At 33.5% G+C, this 23,707-nt stretch overlaps 1 protein-coding gene across 19 annotated transcripts in view; it reads left to right on the top strand.

Moving 5' to 3' along the window:
• Positions 1-23,707, top strand: part of LOC106867691 (tumor protein p53-inducible protein 11) — a 546,722-nt gene that overhangs the window by 480,334 nt on the left and 42,681 nt on the right. For 9 of the 19 annotated variants that reach the window (XR_016242640.1, XR_016242642.1, XR_016242645.1 and 6 more), the window contains exon 6: positions 11,000-11,160. The exons of the other annotated variants lie outside the window; for them this stretch is intronic. Coding sequence is in view for 1 of the 9 variants with exons in the window: in XM_089355384.1 (XP_089211510.1) it covers positions 11,000-11,160 (161 nt within the window). In the remaining 8 variants the exon portion in view is untranslated. The remainder of the gene's footprint in view (positions 1-10,999; positions 11,161-23,707) is intronic. 19 annotated transcript variants of the gene reach the window in all.

Raw genomic sequence — 23,707 nt, forward strand, 5'->3', positions numbered from 1 at the left:
AGAAGATATATGGCTATGAGCTCAAGGATCATCAGTTCAAATTTGTTGCCTGAAAGTTAGGCAGAACACCTTAATTTGACATGGTTTTACCAAAGATAAATAGATAGAGCAGCAATTAAGCAAGTGAGAATGAGTCTACCATCCCTTCTGATAGAATACCAGTCTGTTACAGGTAACATTCCCATAATATATGATATCATATTCTTCTGAAATTGTGGGCCTGAATCATGGAATTAAGAAACCTTTGGGTTATAGACTTTGTCCATTATTTGCTTTAACCATTTAGCATTTAAACTAGCCATTTTCCAACCCAAACATTCCACATGTTATATGTTCAAACTGGCCAGCTACAGCCTTTCACACCTACCCTACAATCTTATTCTAAAAATAAATAACCACATCTTCAATATCTTGAAGCTACAAGGTAATACATGATTAATTCAAAACAGTGTGATAAGCTTTGCATTTGACTATGTAATCTGAATGTTAAAGTGTTAAATTAATTCCTTTTACAAATGGTACAATAAATATTTAATAAGGTTTAGCACTTCTGTAGCTACATTCCTGTTGAAATACACTGTCTTTTTATTTCAATTAATTAATTAGAATTCTATATGTTTTATGTTCAAACTGGCCAGATACAGCCTTTCACACCTACCCTATGATAGAACCTATGACGTAATGCATGATAAATTCATAACAACATGAATAAATAAACATTACATCCAATATAGTACAGTAATCTGAATGTTAAAGGGTTAACACCCCTGTCTGGCCCATGGATGTCTTTAGCAAAGCCAGTCTATTGCAAGGATTTAGGGTAGGTCTGAGGATAACTTCTACCACCAATTTCGAATGTCCTGATAAAAAGACATGGGGTATTTACTCTTCCACTCCCGACTAAGCTATGAAAAAATAAATGCCTGAAACAGATATGAACTCTCAAGTTATGGGTTAGTAATTTATAGCCTTATCAGTTCTACCATTTAACATATATTCTGAAAGTTATTTGTAAAATGATTGTCTTAGTAAAAGAGATAAGCTCATGAGTAGAAATGTGGGTATGAGATCTAGGTCTAGCAATGTTGTCCACTACAGAAATAGGCTAATGTTATATCCAAGAAGAGATTAGTATCTCTTCTGTTTATTCTAAGGATTAGGGAGTTATTGAAAGGAGGATTGAAGTACTTTGTGATATTACCCTTGACCACAACTCTACCCCCAAACATTTTGGATCCAAGATGGACTTCAAACCACCAGATATAAACAACCAAAATCTATGCAATACTTAATCCTTCAGATAGAATTAAGTGCATGCATGGATGACCAATAGGAAAAGAGATTTATGTATTAACAGTTCATCAAATAATTAGCTAATGCTCTTGAAGAGGTAAATGCACTCACAAGTTACAACTAGTTGAATCCAGATCACTTTTGTTAAAACTAGTAAAAGCTCTCAAGAAATGTATGGTTGCCATATAATTTCATTCCTTTTCCCTTCTAAGTTTTGTATTCTACTGAATTAAGATATTGATATTTATGCAACATAAAGGTCATGCACAGCTACTGTTTTTCTATGTTTATTTTATTTTATACCAGTTTGCACCCATGTTGATAAGATCATGGTTTCAATTTCTGGATTTGGCAATACTTTGTGTTTTTGAGCCAAACACTTCATTTCACATTGCTCCAGTCCACTCAGCTGGTAAAATTGAGTAATCTTGTGATTGACTGGTGTCCTGCTCAGTGGCAAATATGTATACACCACAGAATCCAGGAAACTGGCCTTATGAGCCTATGGCTTGGGAAGGACCTTTGATCCTTTTAAGGCTTTTCATTGCTTGTGTTATACTTATATCATAAGAGTTGCTAAATTATATTATATTATGTTGAGCAAGTTGAGTCCTAATAGTCACTACTAATGCTATATTACATACCAAAGTGTCACAATAGAATCTAAGCCAGACATGGCTATCATTTTTTGAGAAGTGAGCCTTGTGAGACATGGTTCATCATTAGATGAGCCACACTACTACAAAAATTCAAGATAATTTCTTTAACATGTAATTCAAAAAGTTCCACTGGTCATAGTTTTCCCATGATTGATCTGAGGAATCTAGTTTTGGTATTTGTCTCACTGTGTAGTTATACTAGTCATTAAGGTAATGTAATCGACTTAGCCCCTTCCCTGAATTTGCTAGCATCATACCAAAATTTGAAGCCAATATTATACTGGTTATTACTATTGTTAAACTAGTAGTTGTTACTAGTCCTATCTGTTTCTGCATATGAGTACACACACACATATGGTGTCACACAACCCATATTACGAAAGTAAATTAAATTATAACGCAAATGAAATTTAATATAACTTCCAAACAGATGCATGGTTTGCAAAGCACCATGACTCTTTAAAACAACATGAAACTTCATACAGTCAGTGCAATCATATCTATTTTTCTTTATGCTCACTCGGGGTTTTGTTACAGAGATACACACCAAAATTATCTTTGTATTTTGGGAGCTTACATAATATATACACACTAAAATTATCTTTGTATTTGGGAGGTTATATTGTATATACACACACACACACACACACACACACACAAATGAAAACTGTCTTTGTTTTTTTTATGGGATATGTTATTTCGCAAGAATGCAGCACAGGCATGTTTCAGGGGGTGTTTGTTTTTTTGTTTTTTTGTCACTGGAAATAATTTGCACATTACAACATTTTTACCTACAACAAAGTATTTAAAGAACTAAAAAAAAACATTGTTTATTAATTTCTCATACATAACATATTTTAGAAGTATGTAGTATTAAGAAAACAAACCAGGTTGAAGAGAACACATGTATCGGCATATACCTACATCTCACTCTCCCTTACCCTCACCCCACATATTTATATATGTGTATATGCATATATATATATATATATATATATATATATATATATATATATAAACCACATACACACATGTTAAATATCTTATTCACAGTGGTGCAACTACAAGTCCCTTAAGAGAACCTCCAGCTGTTTTCTGAAGGGATCTGATTTCATGTATATGTATATATACATATATGTGTGTGTGTGTGTTTTGTTTATCAGCATGTGTGTGTTTTTCTGCTTAGATGGAGAACAGGGTTACAAACATTACACATTTGTTTGTTAGGGAAGTCATGAAGTTATGTAAGCTTCTGTGCATTTATTCAGAAAGAATATAGAATTCTTTTTCTTTCATTTTTGGTTGTTTCTTTGAAATATTACTTTGTGTCTGTAATAGTTTATATATAAACTGTTATGTCCCAGGTCAACAATAACTGAGCTGACCTGTGATTAAAGGTGCTCCAAGTATGACCATCCTACCTTTTATTGAAATAGTGTATCTTGTTCTACGTTATCAAATGTGTCTTATAGTTTATTTTAGGAAAGACAATTGATGAGTGAGATGCAGAGATGTGATTTAACCTTTTAGCATATAAGCAGGCTGTCTCTGACCCAAGTATTCTTACCTGTTTTATATTCTAAACAACCAGATCTGGCTACTTACACATGCCCTACAATGTCATTCTAAAAATAATCACATCATCGAAATAATAACATCATCAATAATGCGTATTTAATTTAAAACAATGGGAATAAATATGCTTCATATTTGACAGAGTAATCTGAATGCTAAACTGTGAAGAATGATTTTGGCTGCTATTTTTAGCAGTTTCAGTGAGTCATATAGAGGCTTCATCTTTGGTTCTTCTATATATGCAAGTTTCTTTTTACAAGGTAGAGAGTCACTTTTAACAAAGCATGAAAGGGATACAGTATGGCAGACCAAAGTCATATGTCATCATTAGTTTTTGTTTTACCAACTTAACCCAAAATAATGAAAGACAAAACCAGGTAGGAGAAGGATTTGAACATAGAACAGTGAAACGTGAAACTAGACTCAATAAAGCAGCCAGTCAGGTACATTAATCTCTCAGCTACTTCTGTGTGTGTGTTGGTTTCTAAACATGTAAACCTGCCCCAAAAATAAAATCATCATCATCAAATATGGTTGTTTGGTAAGAAGATTGCTTCCCGACCACATAGTTCCAGGTTCAGTCTCACTGCATGGCACCTTGGGCAACTGTCTTCTGCTATAGCCTTGGGCTGACCAAAGCCTTGTAAGTGGATTTGGTAAAGAGAAACTGAAAGAATCCTGTGTGTGTGTCCGTGTTTGTCCCCCATCACCACTTGACAACCATTGTTGGTGTGTTTACATCCCCTGTAACTTTGCAGTTCAGCCAAAGAGACCAATAGAATAAGTACAAGGCTTAAAAAAATGTCAGTTTGTTCAACTAAAGCAAAAGACGCTTCAAGAAGGTACTCCTGCATGACCATAATCAAATGACTGAAGCAAGTGAAAAGTAAAAGACTTTGTAATGTTCATATTCCAAGCTGGCATAGGTTGGATGGTTTGACGATCTGACAGAGCTAAGATCTACACTATACACCAGTATTACACCAGTATCTACTTTGGCATGCTTGCTACAGTTGGATGCCTTTCCTAATGCCATCCACTTTACAGAGTATACAGGGAGCTTTATTTGAGGCACCAACACTAGTGATGTGACTATGCAGCTACAGTAGTGAGGAAGATGGCTTTATGCTGGGAGATGAGAAGTTAAAGTATGAAAGAAGAGAACAGGTTTCTTGATGAAGAGGAGCCTCGTGGCTACTCACTTCTTAGAATGGTGGGTGGTATAGTAACCAGGCTGGAATGGTATTTTATCAGTATTGGTATTGAAATGTCAGTAGCAATGCTTTTGTCCATTAACAGCAAGGTAGACATCTAGATGTAAAAGACATGGTATCTCTCTCTCTCCGCTAGAATATGAATGCATTACAAATAAGACATGACATCTGTCTCAACTAACCAAGCACTCATATATAAAGGACACAAAGTTTTGTATCACATGTCTTAAGTCTCTCTCTTATACTACCATAAAGTAATATTGGTCATGATGGGCAGAAAGTGTCAACATTGTCCACTGACTTACTGTCACTTGTCAGATAACCATGTTATCAGTTACACTACAAAACACCTGTCACTTCTTGGCCTATTAAATACTATAAGTAGCCTTTCTGTTATTTTTAATTTCATTACTCTAAGTTTTTGAGCCAGTTTGTTCGTTACATAGCTAAAGATAAATACATAACTGGTTTGAGTTTTGTTGGTGAGCCTCTTGGTGATTTTGGTTTCAAATTGGCACTAAAAATGTTTTATTTTAAAAATTTTAGTAATTAATTCATGACATAAACAATTCTTCAGAAACACACACATATATATAAATAGATAGATAGATAGATAGATAGTGAAGATGCATAGCCTACTGGTTAGGGTTTTGCACATACAATTACAGGATGATTTCGATTCTCATATCAGTGGTGCATTGTATTCTTGAATAAAATCCTCTGCATGTCTATCCAGCAGAGTGGCTTCATTTGAAAGCTACAACAATGCAAAGAAGTGCATTGTGATTAGTGGCGTATAACCACACCTCATAGTTTGGTTGATATATACATCATCATCATCATCTTTTAATGTCTGTTTTCTATGCTGGCATGGGTTGGACTTGGGCTCCATTGTCTGTGCTGGCATGGTTTCTATAGATGGATATCCTTCCTAACATCACAGAGTGTACTGGGTGCTTTTTACATGGCACCATATATCTTTATATATATATATATATACACACACACACGTTTACATATTTACAGTAAATAGATGAAAGCAAAATAAGTTTAGTATTGATAACACAGTAGTGGTCTAATGGATGGGAACCTAAACTTCAATCACTTCATCCAAGGCCAGCACCTCTGCATTGAAAGTGAGCAATCCTTATTGACCTATCATGGAGGTAGTAAGGTGGATAAATAGAGGTTGGTTTGAGACATATATTTACATGGAATACAAAATACAAATTACAGAATAAAGAAAAAAAGGAAACAAAACAAAAATTATGCAAAATCTTATCTCAACAGCTGTTTCAAGATTGCTTTAGCTATAACTTATGTAATAATCATGTTCATACATAATATGTGCATGCCATAGGTGTGTGTCCTGCAACAAGTTCAATGAGATTGTTAAAGTAAATTAAGTGTCACTTCTCAGGAGCAAGATACATTTTATATATATATATATATATAATTTACTTGATTTGCTGTATTCTATTACACATCTGCACTCTATCATTCATTTTTTGGTCTTAACATCAAATTTACTATGTTATAAGGCAATTTCCAACTTAAGTTGGAGGTTGTGTTAGAACACAAAGTACTACGTTATTTACATTGAGAGGACCTCACATATGGCCACCATTGGCCATAGCATTCAATGTAAATAATGCAGTATTCTCTGTACTAACACAACCTCAACATTAAGTTGGTTACAAAGATTGCTTTTTGATATTAATATTATTTCTGTCACTATCAGTTATTTACAATATCATACTTTATTTTCAATCAACAAGCTTTATAAAAGCTACAAATGTATAAGCCAAAATACTCTTAAACTCCATATCATTCTATTAAACTAAACAATATTGCTGTTAATATACGATGTTAGTTGCAGTAAAATAAGTGTATAAGATACACATTGATTCTTTGGTAAAGCTCTTTCATTCCATCCAGTCTAATTAATTTTCATTGATCTTTAAATATTTTAAGTTTTTTTACCATTTATTTCAAATGTTCTTTTCATACCTTACACTTTTAAATGTACAACTTCTAAAATTGTTTTAAATTTGGACATCAGTACATGTGTGTTATTAATTATCTTCTGATATTGATATCTTTTATTATCATTCAATATTAGGAATACATACCTGGTAATTTTGATTGACTATAGATAATGATATATGTAAAAAATATTTTTTGTTTTGTTTTGGTGTTTTTTTTTTCTCCTAATTTTATAAATTGCTACTCAATACATTATTTCTATTAGTCTTAGCAGAAATGAAAATAACAAAAAGAAAGTAATAATGTTCAATTTAAGCATATATTTATATATAAGAGTAGTATAAAATATGGATTCAAAGAATCTCCTTTGTAGTATATAATGCATTGGATCAAATTCTCTCATTCCATTATTACACTAATTATCTAATGATCTAAATATGTCTTTTAGCATACCAGTCTCTCATAACCATTATATATATATATATAATCATGTATGTGTGTGTAAAGTTATTACTATTGCCAGTGAAAGCAGAATTCTACTCTAATTATTTTTCTTTCATTTAATACTTAGTAATTTAGTATAATACTCTGATAAGTGAAGCTCTTGATAAAATTTTATCAAATTTTGCACTCTTTCCATTTTTAAAGAAGAAAAAAAAATTTTTTGTAACTGACCACTCCACTTCTGAAAAGCTTGTCATAAAAATGATGGAACTATGGTTATTGTATTTTTATAAATTAACTAGAGGAGGAACAGGGCTCATTATCTTTGCAGTAGTCCCCACCTCCATGGTTCAAGAGATTAGTGCAGCTAACGCTTAGCATGAATCTATGCAGTAAAGGCACATGTAGATGAGAAAATTTCAGAAGGTTATTGTCTAGTGGTGAGACAGAGCAAGGGTGATAGATGGAGAGGATATGCAGCTGACTAGTTCGAAAGTAATCATAGTGACAGAAGCAGCAAAGAAAAGAGTAGTCTGTGAGCCAGTTATTTTAGTGTATCGGTGAGTGAATATTTGCCAGTCAGTTCTAGTGGTTCCCCTAACAAAATACCAGGTGTTCTCATCAAATGTGACATATTTTGGCAAAGTCTAGATGCTTTATTAATGAGATACCAAAGTACTTTTTTTTCTTTTTACATCACAGTGTTGAACAAGTTTGAAAATAATGGAAGCCATCTAAATTTGAATAACACTTTAGCATTTGAACTAGCCATATCCAACCAAAATATTCTATGTTTTATGTTCAAAATGGTTTCATTTGGCTTCTTACTCCTACACGACAATGTCATTCTAAAAATAAACAATCACATCATCAAAATCTCAAAACTATGAAATAATACATGATTAATTCAAAATAATCTGATAGCTAAAAAGATAAAGATGTCAACTTTTGTCTACCACCTCCACCCTCAATCCTTGTAGGTTGCCATCCTAAATAAGAAATACAGTTAGATGGCCTTATGTTGGGGATGTGAGTTTTTCTTTTTATATGTTTCAGCCCTAAGGCTGTGGTCATACTGGAGCACAGCCAGTGTAATCACCATTTAATTGGCCAACCCTATATGATTGGCTTTTGGTGAAGGTATGAGTTCGATACTACTGCCCTCTTTTGAGTTTCCTGCCTTGATATTGGTTCATCTGGGATTTTGGATAGGAAGAGGTCAAGTTGTCTCTTAAAAAAATCTACCCCAACTCCATGGAGATCTCTCAGATGTTTTGGCAAGGCCATGGGCCCTTGAATCTCAAGCTATTGCAGTACATGTTACTCACCTTAGATGAGACAGCTGGGACCTTTGGCACATTGCAGTGACATCGACTTTGAGGTCTGGTATAACTCTCAGTTCCAAAGTTTGATGCCAGCCCCTCCAGTATCTTCCACACATATATCACTGCATACGTCTCCCATCTTCACTCCAGAGAGTAGAGTCGTAGCTCTTATCTGTTTGCATAGCAGCAACTCTATCCCATATATGGGAGCAGTACCCTAGAATGGGTTTTATTTGAGCTATATAGAGGATCTATGACTGATTGAACCCAAACTATGCCCGGTCCCTAAAGAGGTAAGTTTGGGCAATGTTATATAGATATAGAGTCCAGATTGTGATCTTAAATGATTGTAGGATGCTTTCATATATACATCATCAAACATCCATTTTCCATGCCGGCACAGGTTGGATGGTTTGACCGAGGACTGGAAAGCCAGGGTGTAGTACCAGGCTCCAATCTGATCTGGCATGGTTTCTACAGCTGGATGCCAACCACTCCAAGCATGTAGTGGGTGCTCTTTACAAGCCACCAGCATGGGAGCCAGTCAGGTGGCACTGGCATCGACCCATGCCTGAAAGGTGTTTACTACGTGCCAGTCAGGTGGCACTGTCATTGGCCATGACTACGATTTCACTTGCCTCAACAGGTTTTCTCAAGCACAGCATATTGCCCGACAATTCAAGAGTACTTTTAAATGGGCTGATTATACGACACTGGTATCAGCCACAACTGCAATCTCACTTTACTTGCTGGGTAACATAATACATCTATCAAGGGAATTTTCTTGGACAAAAACTGCAGCTCATGACATTTTAACATAACAGATATGGTTGTTTAGATCTAGCCTGTAGTATTTTTTTTTTTTTACCCAAGTTATCTAGATACACCCTTTTTACTCTCACCAATGTAAATGTAGTGAAACGCTTAGGTACTGCTGGAAATTTGTAACCAACAATGATGTGCACAAAATTTTACAAATTTTTTTCATTGATGCTTTATATTATAGGTATTCTGTAGGAATATATATATATACACACATACATATATCATCAGTAAATCATAAATCTGAAAAAGAAGCCTATTCTAAGTTATAGAGCAGTAGAGTACATAGATAAAGATAGATATGGCCAGTCTATGGTAATACCCTGAGTTTCATGTCCATAAAGTGCTTAGCTTTGGAGCATTTCTTCAGATGCATAGGCCTAGGATCTGAAGAAATACTGTAAAGCTAAGCGCTCTGTGGACATAAAATCCAGGGTAACCCCATAGGCTGGCCATATCTATCTTGATATATATATGACTACTTGCAAGTTGTTGCTCAGTATGCTAACATGTGGATACATGTGCATATTTTCTAGTTATTGCATACATAAATCAGTAAACATAGAATCTAAAGGTGATTTAGCTAAGTATGATTCAGTTAACTACCTCATCATCCACTTTTCATGTTGTCATGGATTGGACATCATTCATCATTCTCTTAGAAATTTGCTGTCACATACCACTCTGCAAGAAATCGTTATTTATTTCTTTTGTTGTAAATTGTATATTTTATATATATATATTATAAATCAAATCTTGAGGTTATGGTTTTTTTTTTTTTTCTAAATAAGAATTTTATTAATTCTTCCTCTTTATTCAGCAGGACACCTATATGCAAAAAATGACTGCAAGTGATGTATTTATTAATATTTTATCAATGCAATTTTTTATTATTATTTTTATCGTCATTACTATTATTATCATTATCATCATCAGTATTATTATTATTATTATCATTATTGTTATTATTTGTGTTGTCCAACTTGTTGGCAATTTTTATAAATACTGAAAATGAAGGCAACAAAAAAATTTACAGTTTCAATGTTGTTTATATTGTGCTATGCAGGAATATATATATATATATACACACACACAAGTGAACTTTTCATATATGATACTATTCAGCATTTCTTCTGTTTTTAGAGACTTTGTGAAAAACAATAGTAGCTACTATGAATGCTTCAATTTTGAAAGCATCTATGTTGTATTCAAATTTAGGTTAGCATTAAATTTTTTGTTTGTAGAAATTACCAGTACATTAATACAATTTGCATATGATTTAATTTTGTTTAAAAAAAAAATGGTTTTGAGCAATTTCTATAAAGAAACCAAAACATAAAAATACTGGCAATTATCTTCAGAAGAAAAAAAAAATCAAATTCCTTACAAAGTCAACAATTTTGTACCTGCCTTTCAGTTTCCTGTTATGCAGTTGCTTCTTCCCAAACTAGCATGTTATATTACAAAATTTACTCTTATCAAAGATCACCACTAGCCTCCTCAAATTCTGGTGTTTATTTGTGATATAGTGAAGTTTTAAGACTAGTATTGTATCTCTAATTTCTATCTACCCACCATTTAACCAAAATCTCTCATCTTCTGTCTTTGTTGGTGTCATCCTTTTGAGTCTCCGTATGGTATTGTTTTGTCATGTGATGTTGCTTGTTTGTTGTTGTTGCAGTGACATCTGTCTTCATGATGCTATCGACGCTCGCAAACACAACTAGCCCGATTCTGTTGCTGTTGAGTGCTATTACCATCATCTCCCCTAGCTGTTACTTTTACTGGGCGGTCAGCAAAGAAGGCCGCACCAAGGAAGGACAGGGCTATCACCGATTCCAGGTACAGTATAAGAACCCCTCATTAAGCCACCATCTTCTGCACTATAGCTCTTTCAGTTTGTTTTTTTTTTGTTTTTTTTTTTGTTTTTTTACCCAGCATGCTGTATCTGCATTCCTTGATTTTTCTCACCAAACTTACTTTGGAAGGTTTTTAGCATTTATGTACCAACTCCTTATTATCTCAAGGTGTTCTCCTCAAATACCTTGTGAAGTTTTTGAGTATAATATTATTAATTAAATGGTGAAATGTATCTTAATCAACAACGAAAATTAAGCCATTCTGAAGTCAAGTCAGCCAGTTCCTAGCTCAAGGTTCAACCAAAGTATCCTTTAAAAGGCATTACATTATATATTGCTAATCAGGTAGAAATCATATCACTCATATCTAATTAATTAGATGTATACTTTTGTATCTATGAAACTCTATAGCCATATATGTCATTGTCTTGTTTAAATGATGAATTTATACTCTTATAAACACATAATTCTAAACATTAAAACATTAATCAAGCTTTATTGCCTTGTAGCTTCATACTTCCATTTCTATCACATAAATTAAGGAATGTTCTCATTAAAAATCATTGGAAATGTTTTTATTATCTCCATCTTTATATTAGTTTTATCAATCTTCATTAACAAGCTGATAACCATTATTCTAAAACTAATCTAGATATCTAGGTTTCTTAGATCTTGAAAACACTTCTTAAAAATTTAGCATAGGTGCAGAAGTGGCTGTATGGTAAGTGGCTTGCTTACCAACCACATAGTCCCAGCTTCAGTCCCACTGCGTGGCACCTTGGGCAAGTGCCTTTTACTATAGCCTTGGGCTGACCAAACCCTTGTGAGTGGATTTGGTAGACGGAATCTGAAAGAAACCTGTCGTATATATATATATATATATATATATATATATATGTGTGTGTGTATGTTTGTGTGTCTGTGTTTGTCCCCAACCATCGCTTGACTACCAATGTTGGTGTGTTTACATCCCTGTAACTTAACAGTTCAGCAAAAAAGACCGTTAGAATAAGTACTAGACTTACAAAGAATAAGTCCTGGGGTCGATTTGTTTGGCTAAAAGTGGTGCTCCAGCAAATGACTGAAACAAATAAAAGAATCTAGGTTTTAACAACATCTTACAACACAATCTCAATGTGACAGGTAATAGTTGTAGCGACTTCAATATTCTAAACTAGTTACTCTTAAGTTTACTTTTTCATTCTTCTGAACTGATAATATAAATACCAGCAACATAAGTGATTACTTTTAAATCACTTACTTGCTCATCATCATCATCATCATCGTCAATATTTTAATTTCCATCTTCCATGCTTCCATGGATTGGATGGTTTCATAGCATCCAAGAGAGTCAAGGACTTGTACTCCAGGGTTTGCTTTCGTGTTGTTTCTATGGCTAGATACCCTTCTTAATACCAACCATTTTACAGAGCATACTGACAGCTTTTGTGGGCGTGGGGTAGCACCCAATACGAGTGAGAGTATCATACAGCTCACTTAACTAAAATCCCTTTTGGCTAAGTGGGGTTACAGCAGAGAGGGAAGCAATTTCATTTCTTATAATAATTAACTCAAAAGCTAATTATTATAAGACATTGTTTTATGCAGCAGCTGCTTATTCAGAAGTTCAAGAGTTTTTGACATCAATTCCTAATTGTTACTACTTCATTTTCATTAATTAGTGCCCATTAAAATACTATGAATATCACATCTTCCCAATTTTATCTAATTCCTCTCCATTTACTTCATACCTTAAGCAATAAAAACGACTCTGCTTTTTTTCACTTTGCAAAGGAAAAAACAGAAGTGCTTTTATTCTATTCTGTTTCATGAAGCATTTGCTACATTGTTACCAAGGGTAGTTTATGATTAGTCACTGTCATTACCCCAAAGTCAATAAAATTTTAGTCAATGTCATTATCCTAAGGTCAGTAAAATATCATTCAAGTACTTGAATTTAATGTGATCAGTTAAACCCATTCCAGAATTTGTATCCTTTACACTAAAGTACTAGTGGAATGGTTAAAGTTTCAGACAAGATTCCTTGTGTTTTTTACCAGATTTTTAGTTCTGAGTTCAACTTCTACCAAGAATAACTTTGCCATTCATCCTTTTGAGGTTGATAAAGTAAAGTACCAATCTAGTATTGGGTTGGTGTAATCAACCAATTTATTCCCGACAAATTTAAGCCTTGTGCTTACATTAGAAACAATTGTTATTATCATTAACATCATTATTGATATTATCTGGGCAGTAAATTGTCAGAATTGTCAGAGCACCAAATAAAATGCTTTGCAGTATTTCTTTTAGCTCTTTATGTTCTAGTTTCAAAACTCACTCAAGTCAACTTTGCCTTTCATCTTTTCGGGTTCAATAAAATAAAGTACCAGTCAAATATGATATATACCAGTCAAGATGATATTGACTAACCCACCACCCTAAAAACTTTGTTGGTTTTGTGCTTAAATCACAAACCATTCTTATTATTATTATCATTATCCAGGCAGCGAGCTGGCAGAATCATTAATACGCTAGGTAAAAAGCTTAGTGGCATTTCGTCTGACTGCACATTGAGTTCAAATTCCTCAAATGTCAACTTTGCATTTCATCCTTTCAGGGTTGATAAATTAAATACCAGTGAAACACTGGAGTCAATGTAATCAACTAATCATCTCCCCAAAATTTCATGCCTTGTGCCTTCAGTAGAAAGGATTATCATCATCATCATTAAGGCAGCAAGCTGGCAGAATCATTATTGTGTCAGACAAAATGCTAAGCAGCATTTCTTCTGACTTTACAGTCTGAGTTGAAATACTGCTGTGGTCGATTTTGTTTTTAATCCTTTCAGGATTGATAGAATAAAGTACAGGTCAGGTACTGGGGTCACTATAATCCCATAAAATTGCTGGCCTTGTGCTAAAATTTGAAACATCATCTTTATTATTATAATTATTGTAATTATTATAAATATTTGTGAAGGCGCATGGCTCAGTGGTTAGAGCGTCGAGCTTACGATCGTGAGGTTGTGAGTTCGAATCCTGGACCGGGCTGCATGTTGTGTTCTTGAGCAAGACAATTTATTTCACATTGCTCCAGTCCACTCAGCTGTAGAAATTAGTTCTGACGTCACTGGTGCCAAGCTGTATCGGCCTTTGCCTTTCCCTTGGATAACACTGGAGGCATGGAGAGGGGAGTCTGGTATGCATGGGCGACTGCTGGTCTTCCATAAAAACAACCTTGCCCGGACTTGTGCCTCAGAGGGTAACTTTCAAGGTGCAATCCCATGGTCAGTCATGACCGAAGGGGGTCTCTCTCTCAGTATAGTAATTATTATTAAGGTAGTGAGCTAGCAGATCATTAATACACTGGACGAAATTCTCATCCCTCTCTACATTCTGGGTTCAAATTCCACTGAGATAATCTTTGCCTTTCATCCCTTCAGGGACTATAAAATAAGTACCAGTTGACCACTGCAGTCAATGTTATCGACTTACCCCTTTTCCAATATTGCTGGCCTTGTGCCATCATCATCATTATTATTGTTATATTTGACTTACTCTGTTTGTTGCTGGAGAGATCATTAATGTAGTTGGTCTACTTCCCATTAACTAGGGCTTTCACAGAGACTCCTTGCACTTCCAAATAATACTGTATTCTGGATTTGCTCTATTTTCCTTTTTTTTTTTTGTCTGTCTTTTCTGACCACTTTTCAACTTCTTTGCTCCACCATTATTTATTGACTCATTGTACACATTTTTACTTTGTGCATTGTACCTAGAGCACCAACAATTATTGGCACATTATATACCATTTTCTTCCTTTGCTCACTATACCAAGGGCACTATTAGTTACCGGCACAATAAACACCTTTTAGTTTCATTATCATTTTTATTATTATTATTGTTATTATTATTATTATCATTATTACTATTATTATTGCAACCAGCTGGCAGAATTTTTGGCACACTGGACAAAATTCTTAATGCCTTTTTGTCTGTCTTTATGTTCTGAGTTCAAATTCTACCGAGGTCAACTTTGTCCTTTATCCTTTTGGGGATTGATATGATAAATACAAGTCAAGTACTGGGGTCAAAGTAATCAACTAGCACCTCACACCCAAAATTTTCAGGCCTTGTACCTGTAGTAGAAAGGATGATTATTATTATTATTATTATTATTATTATTATTATTATTATTAAGGTGGTAAGCTGGCAGAACTGTTAGCACACCGGACAAAATACTTAACAGTATTTTGTTCATCTTGACATTCTGTGTTCAAACTCTGCCAAAGTTGACTTTGCCTTTCATTCTTTTGGGGTCAGTGAAATCAACTAGTTCCTTTTCCACAAAATTTCAGGCCTTGTGCCTATTGTAGAAAGAATTATTATTCTGATTATAACTATTATTATTACCATTATTTGTTCAGGGTTTACAGTTATATCTCATTCTAAATATATAAAGATGGGCACTTGTGGCTTGGCTGTATCGTTAAGAAGTTCATTTCCCAACCACATGATTTCCAGTTCAGTCCCACTGCACAGTTCTCTGGGCAAGTGTTTTCTGTTGTAGCCCCAAAACAACTTATGAAAGAATTTGGTTGATGGAAACTGAAAAAAGCCCATCATTTGATGTATATGTGCATCCACACACGCATAAATATACATACAAACAGACACACACACACATAAACATGTGTGTGTTTGTTTGCATTTGTGCTGTACAAAAGTTGCAAGCAACAAGCAGTGTTATCACTTTCCCTGTCAACAAATTGTCCATTCACTTTATACCTTCAAAGACATGTGAAATATGATATCTCTTACTTGAAAAGCAAGCAGGTATGGGTTAGTGACAGAAAGAGCATCCAACTTCAGAACGATGCCTCAGTGAGATATTTGTCTAACCCATACCAGCATGGTAAAACAAACAAAAACGGACCAAATTGTAGGCACACATGCTGGGTGGGGGTGAATATTTTATATTCGATAATATACTTTATTATTTTAATCACTCAAATAGTTAGGAAGGCACTTTTAGATACTTCTTTCTATATCTAAATTCTTACTTTGCACTTTGGATGGTATTAGGAAATTCTTAAAGCAAGGCAGCAAGCTGGCAGAATTATTAGCATGCCAGACAAAATGTTTAGCAGCATTTTGTCCGTCTTTATTTTCTGAGTTCAAATCCTGCCAAAGTCAACGTTGCCTTTCATTCTTTCAGGATAGATTAAATAAGTACCAGTTGAGCACTGGGATCGATGTAACCGTCTAGCCTCCTCCCTCAAAATTTCAGGGCTTATTCCTGTAGTAGAAAGGATTATGAGATTGTTAAATATACTTGAGATTAAATAATTTAACAACTGAAAATAAAAAAAAGTTAGAGAGGAAAAAGGAGAAAATTGTTGAAGTCTTTTATAACTATTTCATTAAACACACTTTCTACTATTCTCTGGTGCCTTCAGCCACTGGATATGGTTAAAAAGAGAGGATGAGCAATGGCTAGAAGAATACTGAGTGAAGCCTAATAGCCAGTTGATCCAGCAAATAGGATCTCATCTTAGTGTGCAATAATAACTGTTGAGAGGAAGGCCCTCAGATGGTGCACATTCTCTCCTGATGACCCCTATAAACCTGCTAGTATTTGATATATGGAACTTTCAACTGATAGCACTTGTATCAGTAAGTTTACAAATAAAGTCTACAAAAATAGTATGAATAGCTCAGGTGTAATAGAATTTATCATTATAAAGCCAAGTATTATAATTCAGCTGATCCTGACATGCTAAAAATGTTTTTTACTCCCAGATTTACCATTGACTGTTTATTTGTTCCTTCTCTTTACTCCTACCATACCTATGTCGTATACTGATTAATACTGCTCAATCAGGCAACCAGACATAGCTTCAATTACTGATGTTAATATCATTAGCATAATTGTTTTAAATTTGTTGTTAATAAGTTGAAAATCAGAACTTGATTCACTGAACAGTTAAAATGATTAAGATAGATGCCTTAACAAGTTTCAGGGAGTTCATTACTGTCGGATAATGTCTTCTCAAACTAGTGCTTATGTCACTGTAATTAGCTACATAAATTTTGTAATTAAATTGAATGAGTTTAAATCATTAACAACATCATGGCATTTTTAATAAGATATATATATATAAAACATTTAATTATGGCCATTGTCAAGACACATTACCCTTCTGTGTGATAAAACTCAACTGAAAAGGCAGTTATCATTTTGCATTCCATTTTTAAATGTTACCATTACAAAGAGCAAGGTTCTGAATAATTCAAAGCAAACATTTGCAGTTTCAAATCCAAATTTCTCTTGTATATACAAGAGAAAATGTCTTTGATTCCACAGTCTTCTGTGTTGGAACCCTATCGGGCTTGAGTTTTTCCCTTTTACATATTTCAGATAAATATGAAACATATTAGGATTCAGGCCAACCAATTATACTTCCCATTACATGTTTAGAACCCTTTATCAGTATAACTGTATTATTATTATTATTATTGTTGTTATTTTTTTTTTATTAGAATGGTTGGTGTAGGGGAATGCTCAGGGTTATCTGCTGCATGAAAACTTAATAGCAATGTAGGTACTTGTATACTTCATGTAGTGAGCCTAGAAATTTTATTTAATTGAAATTATACCCTTCATGATGAGAATATCCATTATGATAATGATTATTATCATGTACTTTTAATGCACCACATCAAGTATGTTAGTATTGACCTTTACTATTATTAATAACAATGGTTGTGTGCTTATGAAGTTCATTTTGTAATCATTTGGTTCCTGGTTTGATCCCATATTAACTACAACACAGGATATGGTGTTATAAGGAAATGACTATATTACCACAGAGATACAAGAAAATTTCTACAATTTGAATTTTGTCCGATAGAATTGCTGAAAGATATCAAATAAAAAAAATTCTTAAATCTTTAACACTTTTGCATTTAAACCAGCCATATCTGGCCAAAATATTCTACCTATTTTATGTACAAAGTAGCCAGGTCTGGCCTCTCACACCAGCCCTATAATGTCATTCTAAAAATTAACAGCTACCTCATTAAGATTACAAAGGTACAAGATAATGCATGATTAATTCAAAGCAGTATGAATAAATTAGCATTACTTTTGACAGAATAATGTAAATGCTAAAGGCTTAAATATCTTTGGTTGGTGGGAGAGGAGTCTTAATTATTATATATAGAATATGTTGATAGAAAAGTATTTGTTTTTTCCATTTTGTTTCTTGATATTACTATGAATTATCTACAACAAAGTAAAATCTACTTCAGTAGGTTCACTACTTGCTATCCACCTTCTTCAGCTAGTATTCTCAGGGAATGTCTTTTTCTTGTTTATTTCCACACTGCATGTAGCTAATGCTTTTTTGAGAAAATCATGTCATTCATCAAAACTCCTTCCAGGTTCCATACCTACCACAGGAAACATTTGATATTAATGATTAATGCTGCATGTTTTCTAATGCTTTATTATGAGAAATGCATGAACATCATAACATCTCGTTCTTCATTTGATTTAAATATAAGATCATATGGCCTATGTATCAAACCTATATTACCATTGCCTATTTTTTAACTGTTCTTAAAGAAAGCATGATTATCAAAACATTTCATTGGCTCTTTCCACAAAAGCAATTTTTTCCACTGCTTCACATCAATTTTTGTTCTAATACATACATCAAAATGTCATAAGCTGGGGAACTTTTTGTTGTTTTTTTTTTTTTTTTTTTTTCATCACTTTTCAGTTTGGAAAAGGTTCTAATATAGATTCATTAAAGAATTAGTAATTCCTCTGAGTTATAAAAAGAATGCATTCTTAAAATCTTTTCCATAATATAAATTTTTAAGAGTCCCAACTTCTATTTTTCCCTATTGACATTACTTAATCTCTTCTCACCACACACACACATCACACTTCACACATGTATGCATATACATAATATTTATTTATAGTATTTACATATCTGAAGACAGATATATGTTAATGCCTATGTAAATGTGATTTAGTAAAGAGTAATTTTACAAACAAATTAATAAGTAATTATGTTAGCTATATTAAGTATTTAATCTGTAATGTTCTTGGTTATAGCATTCTACTACTCAGAGTTTTGTATCTTTGTCCTTGAGCATTCATCATATAAGGGCTGGCCGGCTGGTGGAATGTTTACCACATTTGATCAGTGTTTATGAGCATGGATTTTCTGACATCTATGATTGTTTAGTCTGGTTTGATAGCGCCGTTGAGGTTTAAGTAAATGAACTTGTGTTTCATGTCAACACTTAATAAATTAGATCTGATTTTGCTTTCAATATGTCTGTTATTTTGGTCAGGCTGAATTTATTTTCCTTATGTCAGAGGCTGCAGAAATTTGAACAGGTGTGAATTTATTGCTGAGGTGTGAACCAGTTGTTGTTAACAATGTCATTGTTGTTTGTATCTTTTACGTGATATACATGGTTTGATAATGTGTGAAGGCAGCGTCAAGAATGAACATTCAAACTATACACCCACCTGGAAACATGAATAAAAAAATAATTTAACATTTTAAAACTGCCTTTGATATTTGAAAGATCAATATTGATAATATTGGTTCACATTTCAGCAGCAAGTCCATATCCACAATGTACAAATTTCTGTAGTATAATGCTGAAAAATACTTTATCCTCGACCTAGCAACAAACATCAACAGAAGATCAGAGTTAATTGTTAAGTGTTACCATGAAAACAATTTCATTTTTTAAAAACCTAGCAACAGAACTATCAGTCCAGATAAATATTCTAAAAACCAGGAGTTCATAGGCCACCATGCCATCAAACCATACTGATAAGCTCTAACCAAAAGAGATGTATATTCCACCAGCTGGTCCCAAATGTGTAATGTCCAAGTACAAGAAGAGAACTGTCTAATGGGATGCAATAGATAAATTTTGGTACTTCTGATTTCTGATTTACAGAGTTGCATGTTGTGCATTACACTCAATCACACACAAACATACACATATGTATACACACTAGTATTTTTCTAGAAAATACTATTAAATAGAATCTACCAAAATATAGCTATATTTTCTAGTTTTAGAATGCTATTTGCAGTCTAAATATATCAAGTAACCAATTTCCCATTTCAGTATTCCTTTTGTTAATCAGTGTGTTTTTGTCTTTTTCCTTTGAATCATTTCAAATTCCTCTGATGGAAAATTTCAATCAAAAATTCAATTAAATTTTTTTTTTTTTTAGCTGTTTTGAAATTTATTAAAAATTTTCTTGTAACATACATGTGTCTAAATATGTATGTATACACTTCTTTATGATATAGTCTTCTTGCTTACTGTTTTTTTTTCCTTTCCTTTTCTTTGTTGCTTTGTTGCAACATAATCCACTAAAGCCTTTATTTTGATAATCCTTAGAGATTTTCTTAGATGGACTATAGATGTGTGTCCAAAATATTATGCTTGAGTTTGTGTCTAGTTATAGGAGCTTTTGGTATTGATCCCATATTACACCAGTTAAACACATATACACTAGTGCATGCATGCACACACACATATATCATCCCCATTATCATTGGTCATTTTAAAATCCACTTTTTCTGTGCTCACATGGTGAAGACAGAATTTGTTGAGGCTGATTTTCTGTGGCTAAATGCCCATCCTGTCGCCATATATAGACATCAAACTGTTATTGATGTAGAATTTTTATTATTTAAAATCACTAAGGTAGTAAGGTGGAAAAATTGTTAGAACAATGGTAAAAATGCTATGTGATATTTGTGCCAGTTTTTCACATTCTGTGCCTTTTGTTCTTCCAAAATCAAATCAAAAAAATAAAGTAGCAGTCAAATACTAGGATTGATGCTGTTAACTAAATCCTCCCCTCAAAATAGTTGGCCTTGTGCCTTGAATAGAAATCATCATCATTTATTGTCTGCCTTCCATGCTGGCATGGGTTACATGATTTGATAGGAGCTGGCCAGGTAGAAGACTTCTGTGTCTTTTATGGCTGCATGCCCATCCTAACACCAACCACCCCACAAAATGGACAGTGCTTTTAACATGGCACCAGCACAGGTAAGGTCAGATTTGGCATGATTTTTACAGCTGGATGTCCTTCCAAATACCAACCACTTCACTGAAATCATTTCAAAGAAAGCATATACTTTCAATACACCAACAAATATATGATGGACTTACCCTTGTTGTAAACAGTATAATGAATAAACAGCTTGCAGAAAGGGATGTAACTGGAAATTATATACAACATGCCATGTGTCAGACACAAAAGAGAGCAAACTAAGAAAAATAGAGATGTAAAACCTAATCTAATTGATGCTGATCTCCTTCACCATTGCAGTCCACATCGCATGTGAGATCTCTTTGTTTGTCTAATAATACCAACCATATGCTTAAGTGAATTATAGACACAAACCAATATATACAAATAATATGTATAACCAGAACGTGGTGCATCAAACCACTTAGTAATATGGCTGAAATTTTGAAGGTCTCGTTATTTCAAAATAGCCTTAGACCTCAGTCTTTCAGTGTCTCAGGGATTTCTATATCTCCACAAACTAATGATAAATAGTTGTTGATTATTCTATGCTGCATATGTCCATCCTTTCCATCTAATGTTTTTAGCTATCCTGCTCACTAGTTTAGCTTGATGAGGTGTCAGCTTTGGTGCTGTACAGTTCAACCATGTAACATGTTCTGGATTACATGTCACCAACAGCAACTTTGAATGGCCTAATGCACACACACACACATTCATTCATACACCCACCTACACTCTCACCCACACACATATCAAGTAAACAAAACCATAGTATTATAAATATGTGTGTGTTCTTGTATTTTTGAGGTGATAAACAATTAATGAATCACAGTATTTTAACATTAGCTAAGTTTCTTATATCAATAAGTTTCATTAGATAGACTAGTTTTGTTGCAAACTTTTTCCTTCCAAAGACTTTTAGTCACATGAGTATACTAGTATTTCTGGTAGGATTACTGCTCTTTTTTTTTTGCACGCGTGTGTGCGTGACTGGACCCCTACCAATCATGGAATTGTTTAGAATATTATATCTTAGCTGTTATGTCAAACCCTCAATTCCAGCATCTTCAATAAAACATCCTTACTGATAAATGTAGCTTTGTTGCCAAGACTAATTTATCATGACAAGATTGCTGTCAATTATATGGAACTCTGGAATAGTTTCCTATTGTTGTCTTTGGTTCCGTTTAATGTTTGTTGTTGTTACTTAAATGCAAGGCATTCCAATTGGACAGATTTATGGTTAAAAGTATTACATTATTACTATCCTATTGTTTTCTATTTTAGGTTTCATGTGTTGTCTTAAATTATCCATTATTAAGGCCGTAGGCCATAGTTTGGTGTAGATTTAGCTCAGTGGTTCTCAAACGGGGTCCACATGGCCCTTGGGGGTTCATGTAAGATTTTGTAATAAATTTATTATACTTTGATAATACACAAACTATTTTAACAATTTTTGTTATACAACTCCTAATAATAATTAATTATAAAAATGTAATGTAACTTCTTTTAAGCACCAAATGTCTATAGGGGGTCTAGTCATGTAAAATAGGAATCAAAAGGAACCCATAGGCAAAAAATGGGTGAGAACCACTGATTTAGCTGCTATTTGTAGCAGGTTTAGCAATCATACAGAGACTCCCACTTTGATTGTATAAGAGAGGTTATTGTATTTTTTAGCTGTAAGTCATCAATGATAAAGCAGACATATGACCATTCCATAGTTTATTCAAATAATGTGTCTTGGATTATATTATCCACTGAGTCTAATATTCTAGAGACAGTACAATGTGATTTTGGTGTAATTTAGTTGTTATTTGCAGCATGTCAAATAATCATGTAGAGTTGATTCTGTGAGAAATAAGGAAATGGTAGATGTGATATGAAATCAGGGAAAACATCATCAAACAGCAGTCATAGCTGGTTCATAGTCTTAACTCACAAATATCTTTTTATCATTCTAAATTACATTTGCTTAGTGACTATTGTAGGATGTAATTGAACATATACTTTTGATCTCTCATTCAAAAATGTTAAATATGAAGTATTCTGTATGCTTTAATTACCTTCAGAATAATGAAGAATTTGAGGAGGTTTAATCAAGTAATTAACACATTATTATTAATTTGGTATTTATAACATAATTAAGGGCTTTGTATTAAATTCTAATGTAAAGTTTTAATTTAACCCTTTTTGTTACCATGTTCCTGTTGCAATGCAGTCTTTGTTTCATTTAATTCTGGAAGAAAATAAGAAAGAATTCATTAAAATAACTTTGTCATTATTAAGATGGTGTTTGGAACATAAATTAACATGAAATTTTAATGAAAGGTTTTAATTTGCATCATTTTAAAACAAGGAGTTTGCCTCATACAACCTTTGTTAGTCTCAGGTGGGTTGGTATCAAAAGATCTGTATCTTTTATCTTTCACTTG

This window comes from Octopus bimaculoides, chromosome 7, assembly GCF_046866305.1.
Source record: "Octopus bimaculoides isolate indiv1 chromosome 7, ASM4686630v1, whole genome shotgun sequence".
NCBI lineage: Eukaryota > Metazoa > Mollusca > Cephalopoda > Octopoda > Octopodidae > Octopus > Octopus bimaculoides.